The 21,359-nt window shown below is 44.0% G+C and overlaps 1 protein-coding gene across 2 annotated transcripts in view; it reads right to left on the reverse strand.

Moving 5' to 3' along the window:
* Positions 1-574: 574 nt before the first annotated feature.
* The window catches only part of LOC143766529 (uncharacterized), a 54,816-nt gene continuing 34,031 nt past the window's right edge, over positions 575-21,359 (reverse strand). For both annotated transcript variants that reach the window (XM_077254293.1, XM_077254294.1), the window contains exon 7: positions 575-2,178. In XM_077254293.1, coding sequence (XP_077110408.1) covers positions 1,172-2,178 — 1,007 coding nt within the window. In that variant the 3' untranslated portion in view covers positions 575-1,171. The remainder of the gene's footprint in view (positions 2,179-21,359) is intronic.

Here is a 21,359-nt window from a genome sequence, read left to right on the forward strand (position 1 = left end):
CTGAAGGAGTGGCACCAGACCCTGACAAGGTCACCGTGATCAGAGACTGGCCAAAGCACAACAACATCCAGAAAGTCCGACAGTTCCTCGGGTTGGTAGGCTACTACAGAAGATTTATTAAAGACTTCACCAAGATAGCCGCACCACTGCAAGACCTGTTATTGGGCCAATCTAAGAAAACCAAGGTTAAGAATACCCCATTTGACTGGAACGACAGGCTGGAGGGATCCTTCGCTCGGTTGAAGATGGCTCTCACGGGAGATGAGGAACTGGCCTACCCAGAATATGACCAACCATTTGTGCTGCCCAGAATATGACCAACTGTTTGTGCTGTACACGGATGCCAGCAACGTGGGACTGGCAGGGGGAAGGGAAGGCCAAGATCCCCCCGACTATCTTCACTCTAGGAGCAACCTCTCACACAACCATCCCCTGTAGGGACAGGAAAAAACACTGGAGGGTGGAGAAGGGAGAGGCCTTTTAACCTCTCTGCAATCCTGTCCCAATACAGGGCAAGGAAGGACGTAATGGAAAGGTGTGTCTTATAGTCCAAGAAATATGGCAAGTTCTAAAGTGATTTCCCTTTCTCATTTAATAATAAGTCTGGCTGTTCTATGTTTTTGTACAATTTGTCAATAACGTATATTGCTTCTCAGAGTTATTTTTGATGGTCAACAAAATACGATTTTCCAGTAAATATTTCACACTCTAGGCATAACTCCTCTGTGTGGGATTTTGACTTCTAATTCCTCATGTTTGTTCCTCTTAAAATAAAAAAAACTTGTATAAACCTCCAGCAGTGTCAGCACTTACGTTTTGGGGGCTCAGGTTATTATATCACCTGAGCCCTGCGTCCAATTACCGCTGGCTTCACTGTTCTCCCCTTCAGACAAAATCCAACAATAAGAGGAAGTCAAAGAGAAGTCGCAGCCCTGGCTTCCTGTTGATGTTCAATATGTCTGAGGGCAGAGACAGTGAAGCTGGGGCTGATTGGGCATAGGGTTCATGCGATGTAACAGCCTCATATGAGCCCCAGGAACGCGATTGCCGAAACCGCTGGAACAGCACTGGCACAGAAGGTGAATATGATTTTTTTTTATATTTTAACAAGGCCACACATGATAACAACCCATTTTAGAAAAATACCATTTCAGTTTAAAGATTTCCCACATTAAGAACATGAAAAAGGCTTCTCCCCTGTGTGAATTCTCTGGTGCTTAAGCAAATATGATTTCTTGTTAAAACATTTCCCACATTCTGAACAGGAAAAAAGCTTCTCCTCTGTGTGGGTTCTGTGGTGGTAATCAAGAACCGATTTTCGGTTAAAACATTTACCACATTCTGAACAGGAAAAAGGTTTCTCCCCTGTATGAATTCTCTGGTGGTAATCAAGAACCGATTTTTGGATAAAACATTTCCCACATTCTGAACAGGAAAAAGGCTTCTCCCCTGAGTGAATTCTCTGGTGTATAGCAACATATGATTTCTGGCTAAAACATTTCCCACATTCTGAGCAGGAAAAAGGCTTCTCCCCTGTGTGAACTCTCTGGTGTTTAACAAAATCTGGTTTCTGGTTAAAACATTTCCCACATTCGGAACAGGAAAAAGGCTTCTCCCCTGTGTGAATTCTCTGGTGTCTAACAAGTTGTGATTGCTGGTTAAAACATTTTCCACATTCTGAACAGGAAAAAGGCTTCTCTCCTGTGTGAATTCTCTGGTGTCTAACAAAATCTGATTTCTGGTTAAAACATTTCCCACATTCTGAACAGGAAAAAGGCTTCTCCCCTGTGTGAATTCTCTGGTGTCTAACACAATCGGATTTCTGGTTAAAACATTTCCCACACTTGGAACAAGAAAATCTGTTGTCTGCTGTTGGAATGGTTTGATGTTTAACAAAAGACTTTTCAAGGGGAAAGCTATTTCCATATTCTGAAGTTGATTTAGGAGCAGTTTGTTTTTTAATGCTTATTTTACGAATTTGATTTTCCTTTGTAGTCGGTAATGAATCAGAAGACAGGACCCGTTTCAAAGGATCAGATGACAGATCTTTGCTGTGAAGGGATGATGGTATATCTGGAGTAATAGCATTCACTTCATTTGTATCCTGTGGGATCTCAAGATTATCTGATTTAAAAATTGAAGATGTTAGCTGTCCCTCTGATCTCCTGGTACAGTCATCTGCCAAAAATAAAACCAATTATTTTTCAATTAAATATCCTCAAACTTAATATTTTTGAACATTTCTATTAAAACTGTCAATAAAAATGGCAAGTTATGTAAAAAATTTTAATTATTCACCAAGAAAATGACAGTTCTCAGTTTAATAGAAAACCTCATTAGGATGAACCAGTAGAGCATGGTGATCAACTGTTTGTTCATTCTGCCTCCCAACTATGGAATAAAATAAAAAGCCACCAAGCAATGTTATGTAGAAAAAAATATACTAACAATAAAAAGTTCTAGAAAACAAGTTCCCACTCAGGTCCATCATCTGTCAAAGGAAAAACAGAAGTTTCTACATTATTAGTGGCTCAAAGGCTCTTGAAAAGCAACATTGCTTTCATAAACCAATTCAGCAAAATCCGCTCTCCCAAAGTCAAATTTCTCCCTCGCTTCTGAGTCTGCAGTGTGCCCAAACCACATTTAGAATCAATGTATTTGGTATTTTCAGTCAAGAAATGGGGTGCTTACTGTTGAATGGGTGTTCTGGAGTAAAAAGTCAATAGATATAAATGGTAGAACGCTGGCACAAGCTAAAAATCTAACGTTTTGTTGTGCTGAAACAAGAAAATCCACAATTTCAGATAATAGACCAATATGAATACAGAGGTGTTTAAATCATCATCATTTCGGTGCGAATCTGCCTTTCTCAAGATACATCTGGTTTTACAGGTTCAAGGTACCAGAGTGGTGGAGTAAGGTGTCCATGTGCAACGCCCGCCAGGGCAGTGGGGTATTCGGTACCGGGTCCGGTACTCACGGTGGCTGCGACCTGGTCCGTGGCCCTGGGTGCCCATGTTAAAGGGAATGTCCTTAAGGGAGTTTTAGGAATAAAGTTTGTTCGTGACACCACCTGTGGTATTCGATCAGTAGGGACAGACGCTGCTTAAAGGGTTCCTCTGGGGTGATGGTATGGCAGCTAGATGGTATAACTTCCCACAGGTGAAGTAGGTGCCCAGCACTCCCGTGTGTAGATGGAGGATGGTGAGTGGTGCAGTAAAGAACGGAGGACACAGGTTTGCAGTCTCTTTACCTGGTTTACTGTAGGCTTCAGGCAACCACAGTCCAGGGCACCAGATCACGGGTACAAGCAGGGTCCAGCCAGCTTGGAAGCAAATTCAGAGTACCCTTCACCAGGTGGAGTTAGAAGCCTTCCTATTAACACGGTGGCATTGTAGTCCTTACTGCCTATGGCTTCTGGCAAGGTCCTCACAGTTCTTTCTGTCCTCCATGGAGGTTAGGACACAAACCCGTATGGCAGGTGGCTCAAGCCTTTTTTATAGGGTCTCTATCACAACCCGGGCTCTATGTGCCACTGTGCCTCCTGGGTATTAGGTTGGACAGGTTACATGTAGTTCAGCTGTCCTGCCGGTTTCTACTGTGCCTCTTAGAGTCCGACACAACCTCGGTCTTCCGGCTATTGGTGTCTGCGCTCTGTCAGGGAGGCAGCCCAATCACAGCTGTCCTCCCCAGGTGTCACTCGCCAGTGCTTCGCTCTCCTGCTCGCTCACTAAACATTGTTCTTTGTTCAGTATCTCGCTATCCAGGAGCTGCAGCAACTCTGATTGCACGGGCCCTTCAGTCCTTCCGACATTCACCGTCTGACTGCTCTCTTATCTGTCCTCTGACAGACTAGCTGCTATCCCTTCAAGCCAGAATCTATTTATAGGGAAGTTCCCCTGAAAACCAGGTTCAGAGCTCACCCTTCTGGCCTGGAGTGTTAACATGTTGTGTGCTTTGTGGTTACCTGATAGAAGAGATCTTCCTTTGCTTCCAAGCGTGATATTACTCTCCCCGTGAGGAAAGCAATGCCACTGACAACCAGGACCCTGGGGCGTCACATATGTGCCTATGGTTCCACGTGGCACATGGACACCTTACACCATCACCTGGGGACCCTGAACATGTAAAAACAGATGTATCTTTAGAAAGGCAGATTTGCGCTGAAACGTTGAGGATTAAAACACATCTGTATTCATATGGTCTATTATTCAAAATTGTGGATTTCCTTGTTTCAGCACAATAAAATGTTAAAAATGTATCTATCGTGTGCCGCATTTCTACCATTTTAATGTATTTGGCATTACGATAGTGAGAAGAACCCACTTAATTTACGGTGAGTGTGTTTTCTGGAGCACAATCTGGGCACTATGTGTTGGTTATTAAAATGGTATATTTTCAATTTTTACTCTCCAGTATCGACTGCGCGCTAATTACCAGAAAGTGGCTGTGAAGTCAAAATTGTCACTACTGCTATAGATTAACTCTCTGAGGGTTAGATTGCCAAAAATGGAGTCACTTTATGAGCATTTTTACTGCTCTGATTTTCTGATGTTTTGTCATATTAGGGCTTTTACAAATGCTGTGTCCCATCTCCTCTGGGATATGACGTCTGCTTATTCATTCTGCAGGTGGCACTGGTAATTGAGGAGACATCAGAATCAGAATCTGGGGGGGTGCAGACTGTGCAGCCACTAAGAGTAAGGAGCCTGCGCCCTGTGGTGCCATCCATTCTGGCAGTTTGGGTGTGTACGCTGTCCAGTTAAAGTAATCTGCTCCCTACTTCAGCCAATTGGAAAGCGCCGCACCCTACTAAAGCTCGAGTCATATTGCTGGAAGCTGAGAGATACAGACTTGTTCTCCTCTGGTTCTGTCCTCTGTACTCAGCTCCCAGCATGTGCATTTGTTTCCTGTTGTGATCCTGGCCAGTTTACTGACTGCTCTTGAATCTTCTGATTTTATATTTTCTCTGCCCTCTCAGTTGTAGCCAGACTACCCGACTATTCTTCTTGTAATCTCATACTACAGAAAAGCAAGTTTCAACATAGCCCAAGCCTAGGGGTCTGTGTGCAAGTCCAGATGTAGAGGGGGTTAAAGAAGTTAAAGGATGATGGGCAAAACTGTGACTATAGACAATAACACATCTACTGAAATAATCAAGCTGAACAGTCTTTTTAAGTATTAAAAAAAATAATAATAATAATAACTGGTAAAACCTTTTCAGGGTTATTAGTGTGGGTCTCGGTGGCTCTTGGCAATGTAAACTGTCGTAAAGGCCAATATTTTCTGTTACATGAGTTTCAACAAGAAATATACTTTTAAATAGAACTATTTATAAATAGTGCAGAGCTGATGTGTGATAAATTTAGATCCTAAGCATGTGGAAGAGGCAATGGAGACCTTTTTTTAAGGACTACCACGGAGTAAAAGACTCAGATAACTGAGGCAGGGCGATTCCACCACAATCAAACTATCATACAGATGAACAGGTAAAGAAAATACATATTTTTTTATTCTAATACTTCACCAACAACAATGTATGTATGTATGAGGGGAGAGCTCCAACACTAAACCAGAGTTGCAATCATTTATGGTGGACCATTGGAGCTACTATGAGTCCTGACCAGAAGAGTAGAGAAAGTGTTTGTGCTCCCATTTTAGGAGAGATTGAGCAGTAATCTGAATTCCTTAGGATTAAAAACAAATGTAATTTATAACATGGAGTGAACCCATGAAACCAGGGCTTGAGCCATGCCAACACATCTCCTGCAGGTGTGAATAAATGTATATTACAGCCATCAGCCACATACAGCTTAGAGATAGATCATGGCACAGGTGTAATGTTTTTTTATGTAGTTTATCACAATCCTTCTTGAAGTTAGTCAGTTTTAAAAGAAATTGAAAAGTCAGGATAAAGGGAAAAGCCGGATTACTTACCGGTATTGCTCTTTTAATGAGTCCACGACAGCACCCACTAGAGAGAGGGGATCCGCCCATAGGAACAGGAAACCTACAGTAATAAAATGGGTGATCCACCCTTCCTCCTCAGTTGGATTTCAGAGTACCAGAGGAACCGCCCAGTATTAAGTACATACAATAGAAAGTTATATATTCAAGAATCCTATTTCGCTATCCAATTATCCATATTTTATTCAATTTTTTACATGCACTATTTACAACTAACTTAGGGAGGGAAGTGAGTGGGTGCTGTCGTGGACTCATTAAAAGAGCATTACCGGTAAGTAATCCGGCTTTTTACCCCTTGCCATGACAGCACCCACTAAAGAGATTTTAAGAGATCCATCACCTGGGAGGGACTACTGTGCTGAGTACGGCTCTGCCAAAGGCTAAGTCAGAAGAAGATGACAGATCAAGTCTGTAGTGATTATAGAAAGTAGACGGAGTCGACCATGTAGTAGCCTTACATATAGATTCAATTTGAACGTCTGCTCAAAGTCCAGGAAGATGCCATGGCTCGAGCTGAATGTGCCTTTATACCCTCTGGAGGATTTTCATTTTTTGCGGAGTATGCCAGGTAAATCGCATCCCTGATCCAACGAGATAAGGTATCCCTCGTGACTCCATAACCTTTTTTGCAGCTCTGAAAGGATATAAACAGAGTCTCCTGTCTCCAGGACAATGTCTCCAGTCCCTAAATCTATCTATGTATTTCATGACTGCTCTTTTCACATCTAAGGTATAAATTTTTCTTCTTCTGCAGTGGCGGGATTACTAAAGAAGGAGGGAAGAAAGATTTCTTGAAATCTATGAAATTTTGCTGCCACCTTAGGGAGATATGAGGGATCCGGTTTAAGTATTAAACTATCCTGGGATATTAATAAAAAAAGTGGGAGGCTGGATATCTTCTAGCTGATGTCAGTGCTACTAGACGGGCCGTCTTTAGAGATAAATATTTTAGTGGAACTGAGTCTAATGGTTCAAATAGTGATCTGTTGTGAATTCCGTTCTTGGGCTCCCTCCGGTGGTTGTAAATGGCACTTTTGTGAATTCTGCCCTTGGGCTCCCTCCGGTGGTTTTGAGTGGAACTGCTGCTTCTTGGGTTTAGCATTAGCAGCTGCTTCCACTGATCGTCTCTCCTGGTTCTGCTATTTAGCCTGGCTCTAGTCTTCAGCCAGTGCCAGCTGTCAATGTTTCTTGGTTGGATTCAGATCTCTCCTTGGATTTCTCTGGTGGCCTGTCCATTTCAGCAAAAGATAAGTCATTGCTTTTCTTTTGGTTGTCCACTTGCTGTGGACTTAATCGTTCAGCTCATGTTATGTTTTTTCTTGTCCAGCTTGTCAGTATGATATATTCAGCTTAGATGGAAGCTCTGGGGAAGCAGATTTGCCCCTCCACACCGTGAGTCGGTGTGGAGATTTTTTGTAAACTCTGTGTGGATTTTTAGCTTTTAATACTGACCGCACAGTATCCTTTTCTATCCTGTCTATCTAGTTTAGAATTGGCCTCCTTTGCTAAATCTTGTTTTCATTCTGTGTATGTCATTTCCCTCTCCACTCACAGTCAATATTTGTGGGGGGCTATCTTTCCTTTGGGGTTTTCTCTGAGGCAAGATAGCTTTCTGTTTCCATCTTTAGGGGTAGTTAGTTCTTAGGCTGTGACGAGGTGTCTAGGGAGTGACAGGAACATCCCACGGCTACTTCTAGTGTTGGTGTTAGGATCAGGAACTGCGGTCAGTACAGATACCACCTCCTCAGAGCTCGTCCCATGTTGCTCCTTAACCACCAGGTCATAACAGTACAGCTGGCCCACAATGTGTTGAATGCATCTCAAAAGAGGGGAAAAAAAAGTTCTGAGCCATTTTTTTTTTCTTTGCAGTCTGTTTTGTCTTTTTTTTCCCCCTTAATCTCTGGGTGGTTCAGGATTCTGGCGCTGACATGGATGTTCAGGGTTTGTTTTCTCGTGTGGATCAACTCGCTGCAAGGGTACAGAGTATCCAAGACTATGTTGTTCAGACTCCGGTTTTAGAGCCTAGAATTCCTACTCCTGAATTGTTTTTTGGGGATAGATCCAAATTTTTGAACTTTAAAAATAACTGCAGATTGTTTTTTGCTTTGAGACCCCGTTCCTTTGGTGACCCCATTCAGCAGGTGAAGATTGTCATTTCTCTGCTGCGTGGAGACCCTCAGGACTGGGCATTCTCCCTTGAGTCAGGGGATCCTGCATTGCTCAATGTAGACGCATTTTTTCAAGCGCTTGGTTTGCTGTATGACGAACCTAATTCTGTGGATCAGGCAGAAAAAACCTTGCTGGCTCTGTGTCAGGGTCAGGAAGCGGCAGAAGTATACTGCCAGAAATTTAGAAAGTGGTCTGTGCTCACAAAATGGAATGAGTATGCCCTGGCAGCAATTTTCAGAAAGGGTCTTTCTGAAGCACTTAAAGATGTTATGGTGGGGTTCCCCACGCCTGCTGGTTTGAACGAATCAATGTCTCTGGCCATTCAGATTGATCGGCACCTGCGCGAGCGCAAGGTGGTGCACCATATGGCAGTGTCCTTCGAGCAGTCCTGAGCCTATGCAATGTGATAGGATTTTGACTAGAGCAGAGCGGCAGGAATTCAGACGTCAGAATGGGCTGTGTTTTTACTGTGGTGATTCTGCTCATGCTATTTCTGATTGCCCTAAGCGTATTAAGAGGGTCGCTAGGTCTGTTACCATTAGTACTGTACAGCCTAAATTTCTCTTGTCTGTTACCCTGATTTGCTCATTATCGTCCTTTTCTGTTATGGCATTTGTGGATTCAGGCGCTGTCCTGAACTTAATGGACATAGAGTTCGCCAGACACTGGTTTTTCCTTGCAGCCTTTACAGAGCCCTATTCCCTTAAGGGGGATTGATGCTACACCATTGGCCAAGAATAAACCTCAGTACTGGACACAGTTGACCATGAACATGGCTCCAGCACATCAGGAAGATTGTCATTTTCTGGTGTTGCATAATTTGCATGATGTTGTTGTGCTGGGTTTTCCATGGTTACAGGTACATAATCCAGTGCTGGATTGGAAAGCTATGTCTGTGACTAGTTGGGGTTGTCAAGGGATACATAGTGATGTTCCTTTGATGTCAATTTCCTCTTCCCCCTCTTCTGAAGTTCCTGAGTTTTTGTCGGATTTCCAGGATGTATCTGATGAGCCCAAGTCCAGCTCCCTTCCTCCTCATAGGGACTGCGACTGTGCTATTAACTTGATTCCTGGCTGTAAGTTCCCTAAGGGCCGACTTTTCAATCTGTCTGTGCCAGAGCATGCCGCCATGCGGAGCTATGTTAAGGAGTCTTTGGAGAAAGGGCATATTCGCCCGTCTTCGTCACCGTTGGGAGCGGGATTCTTTTTTGTTGCCAAGAAGGATGGCTCCTTGAGACCCTGTATAGATTATCGCCTTCTCAATAAGATCACGGTCAAATTCCAATACCCTTTACCTTTGCTTTCTGATTTGTTTCCTCGGATTAAGGGGGCTAGTTGGTTTACTAAGATTGACCTTCGAGGGGCGTATAATCTTGTTCGTATTAAACAGGGTGACGAATGGAAAACAGCATTTAATACGCCCGAAGGCCATTTTGAATACCTTGTGATGCCATTCGGGCTCTCTAATGCTCCATCTGTGTTTCAGTCCTTTATGCATGATATCTTCCGGAATTATCTTGATAAATTCATGATTGTATATTTGGATGATATTTTGGTTTTTCCGATGATTGGGAGTCTCATGTGAAACAGGTCAGGATGGTATTTCAGATCCTTCGTGCTAACGCTTTGTTTGTGAAGGGGTCTAAGTGCCTTTTTGGAGTTCAGAAGGTTTCTTTTTTGGGTTTCATTTTTTCTCCCTCGGCTATTGAAATGGATCCTGTTAAGGTCCAGGCCATTCATGATTGGATTCAACCCACATCTGTGAAGAGCCTTCAGAAATTTTTGGGCTTTGCTAATTTTTATTGCCGTTTCATTGCTAACTTTTCCAGTGTGGTTAAGCCCCTGACCGATTTGACGAAGAAAGGCGAATTGGTCCTCTGCGGCTGTTGAGGCCTTTCAGGAGCTTAAACGTCGTTTTACTTCTGCCCCTGTGTTGCGTCAGCCAGATGTTTCTCTTCCTTTTCAGGTTGAGGTTGACGCTTCTGAGATTGGGGCAGGGGCCGTTTTGTCTCAGAGAAGTTCTGATGGTTCTTTGATGAAACCGTGTGCCTTCTTCTCCAGAACGTTTTCGCCCGCTGAGCGTAATTATGATGTCGGCAATCGGGAGTTGTTGGCTATGAAGTGGGCATTCGAGGAGTGGCGACATTGGCTTGAGGGAGCCAAGCATCGCGTTGTGGTCTTGACCGATCATAAGAATCTGATTTGCCTCGAGTCTGCCAAGCGGTTGAATCCTAGACAAGCTCGATGGTCCCTGTTTTTCTCCCGTTTTGATTTTGTGGTCTCGTATCTTCCGGGATCTAAGAATGTGAAGGCTGATGCCCTTTCTAGGAGTTTTTTGCCTGATTCTCCGGGAGTCCTTGAGCCGGTTGGTATTCTCAAGGAGGGGGTGATTCTTTCTGCCATCTCCCCTGATTTGCGGCGGGTGCTTCGGGAGTTTCAGGCTGATAAACCTGACCGCTGTCCAGTGGGGAAACTGTTTGTTCCTGATAGATGGACTAGTAAGGTAATTTCTGAGGTTCATTGTTCAGTGTTGGCTGGTCATCCTGGGATTTTTGGTACCAGAGATTTGGTTGCTAGGTCCTTTTGGTGGCCTTCCGTTGTCGCGGGATGTGCGTTCTTTTGTGCAGTCCTGTGGGACCTGTGCCCGGGCCAAGCCTTGCTGTTCCCGTGCTAGTGGGTTGCTTTTGCCTTTGCCAGTCCCTGAGAGGCCCTGGACGCATATTTCCATGGATTTTATTTCGGATCTTCCTGTTTCCCAGAGGATGTCTGTTATCTGGGTGGTTTGTGACCGGTTTTCTAAGATGGTCCATTTGGTACCTTTGCCTAAGTTGCCTTCCTCCTCTGATTTGGTTCCATTATTTTTTCAGCATGTGGTTTGTTTGCATGGCATTCCGGAGAATATTGTGTCTGACAGAGGTTCCCAGTTTGTTTCTAGGTTTTGGCGGTCCTTTTGTGCTAGAATGGGCATTGATTTGTCTTTTTCTTCAGCATTTCATCCTCAGACAAATGGACAAACTGAGCGAACCAATCAGACCTTGGAAACCTATTTGAGATGCTTTGTGTCTGCTGATCAGGATGATTGGGTGACCTTCTTGCCGTTGGCCAAGTTTGCCCTTAATAATCGGGCTAGTTCGGCTACCTTGGTTTCGCCTTTTTTTTGTAATTTTGGTTTTCATCCTCGTTTTTCTTCAGGGCAGGTTGAGCCTTCTGACTGTCCTGGTGTGGATTCTGTGGTGGACAGGTTACAGCAGATTTGGACTCATGTGGTGGACAATTTGACGTTGTCTCAGGAAAAGGCTCAACGTTTTGCTAACCGTCGTCGGTGTGTTGGTCCCCGGCTTCGTGTTGGGGATTTAGTCTGGTTATCTTCTCGTCATGTTCCTATGAAGGTTTCTTCCCCTAAGTTCAAGCCTCGCTTTATTGGTCCTTATAAGATTTCTGAAATTATCTATCCGGTATCTTTTCGTTTGGCCCTTCCAGTTTCTTTTTCCATCCATAATGTTTTCCATAGATCTTTGTTGCGGAGATATGTGGTGCCCGTGGTTCCCTCTGTTGATCCTCCTGCTCCGGTGTTGGTTGAGGGGGAGTTGGAATATGTGGTGGAGAAGATTTTGGATTCTCGTTTTTCGAGGCGGAAGCTTCAGTATCTGGTCAAGTGGAAGGGTTATGGCCAGGAGGATAATTCTTGGGTTGTTGCCTCCGATGTCCATGCTGCCGATTTGGTTCGTGCTTTTCACTTGGCTCGTCCTGATCGGCCTGGGGGCTCTGGTGAGGGTTCGGTGACCCCTCCTCAAGGGGGGGTACTGTTGTGAATTCCGTTCTTGGGCTCCCTCCGGTGTTGTAAATGGCACTTTTGTGAATTCTGCCCTTGGGCTCCCTCCGGTGGTTTTGAGTGGAACTGCTGCTTCTTGGGTTTAGCATTAGCAGCTGCTTCCACTGATCGTCTCTCCTGGTTCTGCTATTTAGCCTGGCTCTAGTCTTCAGCCAGTGCCAGCTGTCAATGTTTCTTGGTTGGATTCAGATCTCTCCTTGGATTTCTCTGGTGGCCTGTCCATTTCAGCAAAAGATAAGTCATTGCTTTTCTTTTGGTTGTTCACTTGCTGTGGACTTAATCGTTCAGCTCATGTTATGTTTTTTCTTGTCCAGCTTGTCAGTATGATATATTCAGCTTAGATGGAAGCTCTGGGGAAGCAGATTTGCCCCTCCACACCGTGAGTCGGTGTGGAGATTTTTTGTAAACTCTGTGTGGATTTTTAGCTTTTAATACTGACCGCACAGTATCCTTTTCTATCCTGTCTATCTAGTTTAGAATTGGCCTCCTTTGCTAAATCTTGTTTTCATTCTGTGTATGTCATTTCCCTCTCCACTCACAGTCAATATTTGTGGGGGGCTATCTTTCCTTTGGGGTTTTCTCTGAGGCAAGATAGCTTTGTTTCCATCTTTAGGGGTAGTTAGTTCTTAGGCTGTGACGAGGTGTCTAGGGAGTGACAGGAACATCCCACGGCTACTTCTAGTGTTGGTGTTAGGATTAGGAACTGCGGTCAGTACAGATACCACCTCCTCAGAGCTCGTACCATGTTGCTCCTTAACCACCAGGTCATAACAGTGATCCTGCCAGGGCCTCCAGGACTAAATTCAAGTCCCAGGGAGGAATACAAGCTATGTGGACCGGATTCATGCGTTCACATGCTTTGATGAACCGAGATATCCATCTATCTCCTGCTATATTATAACTGTAAAAATCTCCTAGAGCAGAAACCTGGACTTTTAATGTGTCAACAGATAGGCCTAAATCTCTACCTCTTTCCAAAAATTCTAAGATAGGTGTTATCGGAACATCTCTGGAGCAGGTATCTGTGTAGAAATCTAAGAATTTTTGCCATATATTGGTGTACATTTTTGTTGCTGAGTGTGTTCTGCTCTGTAGCAGCGTATTAATTAACCCTTCTGAGAACCCTCTTGATTTTAATAACTGTATCTCAAGTTCCAGGCCGTCAAGTGTAGACTGTCTACTTAAGGATGGAAGAATGGGCCTTCAGAGAGCAGATTGGGGACTGAAGGAAGGACCCAAGGGTCTGATATTGACATGGCCTGCAGACAGGAGAACCACGACCTCCTGGGCCAGAACAGTGTGATCAGGATTACTCTAGTTTTCTCCTCCCTGATTTTCCTGATGGCCAGCAGCAATAATATTATTGGTGGGGGGGTGTGGCCTAGAACTCGATGTGAGCAGGCAGCTCCTGTGACCTCTCAGCTGCATTGCTTCATTTATCCTTTTCAAAGTCCCTCCAAAGTGCTGATAATGATCTGTGCTGGTGGCGGTGGGGAGTGGAGGCAGACCCCGACACACGGTGCTGTGGAGACCTGAGGTCATGGTGAGGAGACGGCAGCAGGATGCGAGGACAGGAGCTGGGCTGAATATGGCGCCGAAAGTGTGGAGGCAACAGAGAAGGCAGACGCAGCAAATGCCTCCTACGCATGGAGACTGGAGATGGCAGACAAATTGGAGAAGTTTGCAAGGCTGGAAGGAGCAGCAAAGGTGGTGGCTGAAGGGGGAGAGGGGGAGACCAAGGAGAAGTAGAAAGAAGACTCAGACTGATTCGGTACAGGAGGGGTTAATGGGTGAGGATGAGCATTTGGAAAAGGAGAGTGTGGAGCAGGAAGATACAGAGGAACCTGTCATAGGGGAGCCCACATTGAAGGATGTATATGACTTGGTTAGATTTTATAAGACTGCAATAACAACCCTTACAAAAAGAGTTGATGGGTTTAAAGAAGAAATGTCCAGCATGAAGGCAAACAAATAAAGCTGATGCCAGTGTGGGGGGCAGGGGAGGAGAGAGTGAGTGTGCTGGAAGACCAACTTTCTAAAATGCAGAAGTCTCACACTCAATGTTTGCAGAGATGTGCTGCCCTGGCTGATAAAAATGATGACTTGGAAAACCGCTCAAGGCGGAATAATGTGAGATTAGTGGGCATCCCCGAGAAAGTGGAAGGAACCGATCCTACAGCGTTTATTGAAGACTAGCTCCGCTCTAAAATTGGCGCCGATAACTTGACCAAACTTTATGGGGTGGAGAGAGCTCACCGCGTTCCCATGAGACCCCTCCCACCGTGATTCCCCCCCCCATACTATCATTGCTAGGATCCTTAACTATACAGATAGAGACATTATACTAAGGAAAGCAAGAGCGGCCAACGATCTGTGCTTTAATGGCCAAAAAAATTCCATTTATCATGATTACTCGGCCGAGGTGCAAAAGCAGAGGATGCAATATGGCGCAGTAAAGAAAAGACTAAGAGACTTGGCTTTGGCTTACTCTACCTTATATCCGGCAAATCGCAGGGTTGTGGCCCTGGAAACAGTGCATTTTTTCCAAACAGCGGAGGAGGCCGCAAAATGGCTTGACTTAAACAACAAGCGGCTGCAGGCGGATAAGGACAGAGGGAAGTGAGCGGAGTGAAATGACACGCTGTGTCATGTCATTTTTTGACAAGGGGAAACTAAAAGATGGTGCTGTTATATGGAGGTTTCTGGTTCCTGCATATTAATTGATTTGAACTATGTAGGGACTGATTGTAATAATATTGTCTATATGCATATGCGGAGGAGGTGTGGGGGAGTTTTAGATAGATAGTGGTTCACAGGTAATGTTTATAGGGTAGCTAGACGTTGGGAGTACCCAATGTCTGACAAGAGAGGGAAAAATACAACGGGAGAACTGTTATGGTTTGCTGGGTTACTGTAAATGGGGGGAGGAGGGGGGGAGAAGTTAATTGTTTAGGGAAGAGTTTTACTGCATACAGAGAGCTGCAAGATATTTTCAAGGGTCGGGAACTTGCATGCATAGAATTGTATGATGGGTGATAGAATTAAAATCCTTAGTTGGAATGTAAGAGGACTGTCAGAAGGAACACGAAGAACGGTGATCATGGAATGTGCTAGGAAGAGGAGACTGGATGTTCTATGCCTCCAAGAGACTCATTTACTACAGGAAAAGGTGGAGGTGTTGAAGAGCAGGTGGATTGGGAGAGCATATCGTTCCACATATTCTTCATATGCTAGAGGGGTCTCTTTATTGATAAGAGCGTCTACGCAATTTGAAGAAATTGAAAGCCAAGTTTATAGTGAAGAACAGTATATTTTTGTTGTTTGTAAGACTTATGGGCAAGCATCATGTATAGTAGCTATGTACATACCACCACCATATAGCGGGAAAAGTTATGTGAGGTTATGGAATTATTTAAGCTGGGTACGGGATTGCCATTACTGATCATTGGTGATTTCAAAAATGTTATAAATGAGGAGTGGGATAGACAAACAGAGCGCGGTGTAATAATTATAGGGGATAACTCAGGAGACTCTTTGCGTGGAACAAGACAACTACAGGACACAGTTTTATAAGTGGTAAAGTCTATATTATCACACGGTGATTCAAACAGGTGCAGAGAGAAACTCAAGTCCACAACACTTGGTGCAAATAATAAACGCAGCTTAGCAGTCTATAGGAAACTTCAGAGGAAAATGCAATCAAGCAGAAAGTCTATGAAGCACAGTTATTCTTGAGGATACTTGACACGAATAAATCCTTGTCTTAGTCCAAACACAGATAGATAAGCTTATAAGGCAGTTCAAACCATATCTTAGCTCAACCAGGGAGGCCTGGTTAATAGTCTCAGGTTTTAGCAGAGCAGCAAAGCTTACATGTCCAGCAAATGCAGATGGAAGTAAATACGAGCAGCAGATGAAGGAGGATTACTGGAAAATGGTGTATGCAGCAGGAACTCAAGAGCAGAGTAGCAGGATCACCACAGGTTCACAGGAGCAGGTATATAGCCAGGGAGTAATCAGAGGTCAGGAGCTGGATGCAAGGCAGAATACTCTAGCACAGACTGAAGGCTGGGGTGAAGTTTAATAGCAGGAAGACAGTGCACATGAGACCAAAGACACCATCTTGGAAAAGGGCAGTAATGCACAAAAGGTAAAAAATGTTCAGAGTCCTGACAAGCAGGTAAAAGTATTAGGAAATTGTTGGCATTTGGGAATTATATTAAGGAGATTGGAATGATGGACCTGTGGAGAGTGAGGAGTGAGAATGCGGTGTGCTACTCTTGTTATTCTGCAACGCATGGGTCTCTCTCACAAATAGATATGTCGTTGGGAAATTAGCTAATGACACAACTGGTCTGTAGAGTAGAATACCTCCCAAGGGTGATTTCAGACCATAAGTCCATAGAATTGACTATTAGACGGATGGGGGGAAGATTGGGAAGGGAGTTGGGTGGAAGTTGAATCCGGCATGGCTGGAATATATCAATATGAATACTATAAAGGAAGAATTGGAGGAGCATTGGCGGATTAATGAAGGGAGTGCTGATAGTCAGTTGGTGTGGGACGCTATGAGAGTGGTCCTAAGTGGTCTCTTGATTTGAGAGATTTCCAGGTGCAGGTCGAAATCTAAGCTAGAATTTAGGGAAATAATAGAAACCTTGGAGAGGGATATGTGTTATGACCCCAATGGCAGAGGGTCTCAGGAATAAATACCAAGTCTGCAAACACAAAAAACCAGCTCATAGGGCAGTGGTAACTGGGCTGACCATATATCTAATCCTAGCACCACAAATAGCAGTAGCCGGGGAACGTGCCTACGTTGGTTCTAGACGTCTCGCGCCAGCCGGAGACCTAACTAACCCTAGAAGGGAAAAGAAAGACCTTTCTTGCCTCCAGAGAAAAGACCCCAAAAGTTGGATACAAGCCCCCAACAAATAATAACGGTGAGGTAAGAGGAAAAGACAAACATAAGAATGAGCTAGGTATTTAGCAAAGAGAGGCCCACTAGCTAATAGCAGAATATTGTAAGATGACTTATATGGTCAGCAAAAACCCTATTAAAATATCCACGCTGGATATTCAAGAACCCCCGAACCGACTAACGGCCGGGGGGAGAACACCAGCCCCCTAGAGCTTCCAGCAAGGTCAGAACTCACATTTAGTACAAGCTGGACAAAAATAGAAGCAAAGCAAATAACCCAAAAAACAAAGAAGCAAGACTTAGCTTAATTTTGCAAGAACCAGGACCAGCAGACAGGAGCAACAGAAGGATCTGATTACAACGATGCCAGGCACTGGACTAAGGATCCAGGAAGTTTATATAGCGACACCCCTGGACTAACGACCCAGGTGAGTGCCAAACTGAAGAAAGACAATCCCAGAGTCATATCACTAGTGACCACAAGAGGGAGCCAAAAAGTATAATTCACAACAGATATGGTACTAGACCCGTCAACAGAAAATCAGAGTAGGCTAAGGTTAATAAGGTGTATTTGAGGAAAGCGGAGATGTAGAAGGCCTTTCAGAAAACACAATTTTATGATGAAGGTGAAAAAGTGGGACATCTGTTGTCAGTGGTGGTAGCAGTGCAGAGGGAATCGTCTTATGTATATAAATTGAAGACTGATGAAGGAAGGGAGGTGGGGAACACAGTGTATTTTGGGGGAATTTAGACTGTTTTATAATCAGTTATATTCTTTGGGATTGGGGGACTCATTGGGAGACATAGAGGGTTTTCTTGAGGAAGCAGGACTCCCGAGTATTAAAGAAAGTGATAGGGGGAGATTGGAGGTGCCCATAACAGAAAGAGATTGAAATAGCTATTATAATTATGGCAAATAATAAGGCATTGTGGGCAGATGGTATCCCGAGAGAAATTTATAAACAATTAATTGAGATGGCAACACCCAGATTGCAAAAGGTTTTTGAAGAGGCCCTACGCGAGGGTGAATTACCGGCATCCATGAGGGAGATGGTGGTCATTCCGAAAGAGGGAAGGGATCCGGGGTTGGCGGAATCTTACAGGCCCATCTCGTTGCTGATGGTGGATGTAAAGATTTTGGCTAAAATTTTGGCTAGCCGTTTGGCGAGTGTGGTTCAGGATCTTGTTCATCCTGACAAATCCGGATTTATGCCAAATAAATCTACGGCGATTAATTTGCATAGACTTTTTCTGAATTTGCAGCTGCCATTGGACAACAGGGGCAGTAGGGTTGTGGTATCATTGGACGCTCGTAAAGCGTTTGATAGTGTTGAGTGGCAGTATCTTTGGAGGGTAATGGAACGCTTTGGTTTTGGGCCAATCTTTATTTCATGGATACGGTTGCTATATACTTCCCGACCGCTAGGGTTAGAGTTAATGGGCAAGTGTCTGGGAGTTTTGCGCTTCATAGGGGGACTAAGCAGGAGTGTCTGCTGTCCCCGCTACTTTTTGCTTTGGCAGTGGAGCCCTTTGAGCAGGCAATTAGGAGGACGGCCTCGGTTAAAGGGTTTAGATATGGCTTGGTAGAAGAAAAAGTATCCCTGTATGCAGATGATGTGTTGCTTTTTTTGGAGGATTCCGGAGAGTCGTTGTTGAGAGCAATGGATATTACTAAAACATTTGGGTCTATATCGGGACTAGAAATTAACTGGGAAAAATCCACTATCATGGTTGTAGATGATTGTGTTGTTGATTTGCCAGTGTCTGGGGAGGGTAGTAGGTTGGCGGTGATCCGACAGTTTAATTACCTGGGCATTCACGTGGCACTTCCAATTTCGAGCTATATACAGTACAGAGCAAAATTTGGGACTCACCTCATTTAAAGATTTTTCTGTATTTTCATGACTATGAAAATTGCAAATTCACACTGAAGGCATCAAAACTATGAATTAACACATGTGGAATTATATACTTAACAAAAAAGTGTGAAACAACTGAAAATATGTCATATTCTAGGTTATTCAAAGTAGCCACCTTTTGCTTTGATGACTGCTTTGCACACTCTTGGCATTCTCTTGATGAGCTTCAAGAGGTAGTCACCGGAAATGGTCTTCCAACAATCCTGAAGGAGTTCCCAGAGATGCTTAGCACTTGTTGGCCCTTTTGCCTTCACTCTGCGGTCCAGCTCACCCCAAACAATCTCGATTGGGTTCAGGTCTGGTGACTTTGGAGGCCATATCATCTGGCATAGCACCACCCCATCACTCTCCTTCTTGGTCAAATAGCCCTTACACAACCTGGAGGTGTGTTTGGGGTCATTGTCCTGCTGAAAAATAAATGCTGATCCAACTAAACGCAAACCGGATGGAATAGCATGCCGCTGCAAGATCCTGCGGTAGGCATGCTGGTTCAGTATGCATTCAATTTTGAATAAATTCCCAACAGTGTCACTAGCAAAGCACCCCCACACCATCACACCTCCTCCTCCATGCTTCACGGTGGGAATCAGGCATGTAGAGTCCATCCATTCACCTTTTCTGGGTCGCACAAAGACACGGTGGTTGGAACCAAAGATCTAAAATTTGGACTCATCAGACCAAAGCACAGATTTCCACTGGTCTAATGTCTATTCCTTGTGTTCTTTAGTCCAAACAAGTCTCTTCTGCTTGTTGCCTGTCCTTAGCAATGGTTTCCTAGGAGCTATTTTACCATGAAGGCCTGCTGCACAAAGTCTTCTCTTAACAGTTGTTGTAGAGATGTGTCTGCTGCTAGAACTCTGTGTGGTATTGACCTGGTCTCTAATCTGAGCTGCTGTTAATCTGCGATTTCTGAGGCTGGTGACTCGGATAAACTTATCCTCAGAAGCAGAGGTGACTCTTGGTCTTCCTTTCCTGGGGCGGTCCTCGTGTGAACCAGTTTCTTTGTAGTGGTTGATGGTTTTTGCAACTGCACTTGGGGACACTTTTAAAGTTTTCCCAATTTTTCAGACTGACTGACCTTCATTTCTTAAAGTAATGACGGTCACTCGTTTTTCTTTTCTTAGCTGCTTTTTTCTTGCCATAGTACAAACTCTAATAGTCTATTCAGTAGGACTATCAGCTGTGTATCCACCAGACTTCTGCACAACACAACTGATGGTCCCAACCCCATTTAAAAAGGCAAGAAATCCCACTTAATAAACCTGACAGGGAACACCTGTGAGGTGAAAACCATTTCCGGTAACTACCTCTTGAAGCTCATCAAGAGAATGCCAAGAGTGTGCAAAGCAGTCATGAAAGCAAAAGATGGCTACTTTGAAGAACCTAGAATATAAAACATTTTCAGTTGTTTCACGCTTTTTTGTTAAGTATATAATTCCACATGTGTGAATTCATACTTTTGATGCCTTCAGTGTGAATTTACAATTTTCATAGTCATGAAAATACAGAAAAATCTTTAAATGAGAAGGTGTGTCCAAACTTTTCCTCTGTACTGTAGATTTGAATCTGATTCCACTGCTGAGTAAAGGTACCGTCACATTAAGCGACGCTGCAGCGATATCGACAACGATGCCGATCGCTGCATCGTCGCTGTGTGGTCGCTGGAGAGCTGTCACAAAGACAGCTCTCCAGCGACCAACGATGCCGAAGTCCCCTGGTAACCAGGGTAAACATCGGGTTACTAAGCGCAGTGTAAATGTACACTGTGTTCCAAATTATTATGCAAATTGGATTTAAGTGTCATAAAGATTTAATTGTTTTGTTTTTCAAATAAACTCGTGGATGGTATTGTGTCTCAGGGCTCAATGAATCACTGAAATCAATCTTAAACACATGTGATAATTAGTTTTCCAGGTGATTCTAATTAAAGGAAAACTACTCAAAAATGATGTTCCACATTATTATGCAGGTCACAGGTTTCAAGCAATATGGGAAATAAAAAGGATCTCTCTGCTGCTGAAAAGCGTTAAATAGTGCAATGCCTTGGACAAGGTATGAAAAAATTTGATATTTCACGAAAACTTAAGAGTGATCATCTAACTCTGATGAGATTTGTGACTGAAACAGAGCACAGACAGAGTTCATGCAAATAAAGGCATAATGAGGAAGTTTTCTGCCAGACAAATTCATTGGATTAAGAGAGCAGCTGCCAAAATACCATTACAAAGCAGCAAACAGTTATTTGAAGCTGCTGGTGCGTCTGGAGTCCCTCGAACCTCAAGGTGTAGGATCCTTCAAAGGCTTGCTGTGGTGCATAAACCTACTATTCGGCCACTCCTAAACAGTGTTCACAAGCAGAAACGGTTGCAGTGAGCCCAGACATACATGAAGACTAATTTTCAAACGTCTTGTTTACTGATGAGTGTCGAGCAACCCTGGACGGTCCAGATGGATGGAGTAGTGGATGGTTGGTGGATGGCTACCATGTCCCAACAAGGCCGCGACGTCAGCAAGGAGGTGGAGGAGTCATGTTTTGGGCTGGAATCATGGG

Source organism: Ranitomeya variabilis, chromosome 4 (assembly GCF_051348905.1).
Source record: "Ranitomeya variabilis isolate aRanVar5 chromosome 4, aRanVar5.hap1, whole genome shotgun sequence".
NCBI lineage: Eukaryota > Metazoa > Chordata > Amphibia > Anura > Dendrobatidae > Ranitomeya > Ranitomeya variabilis.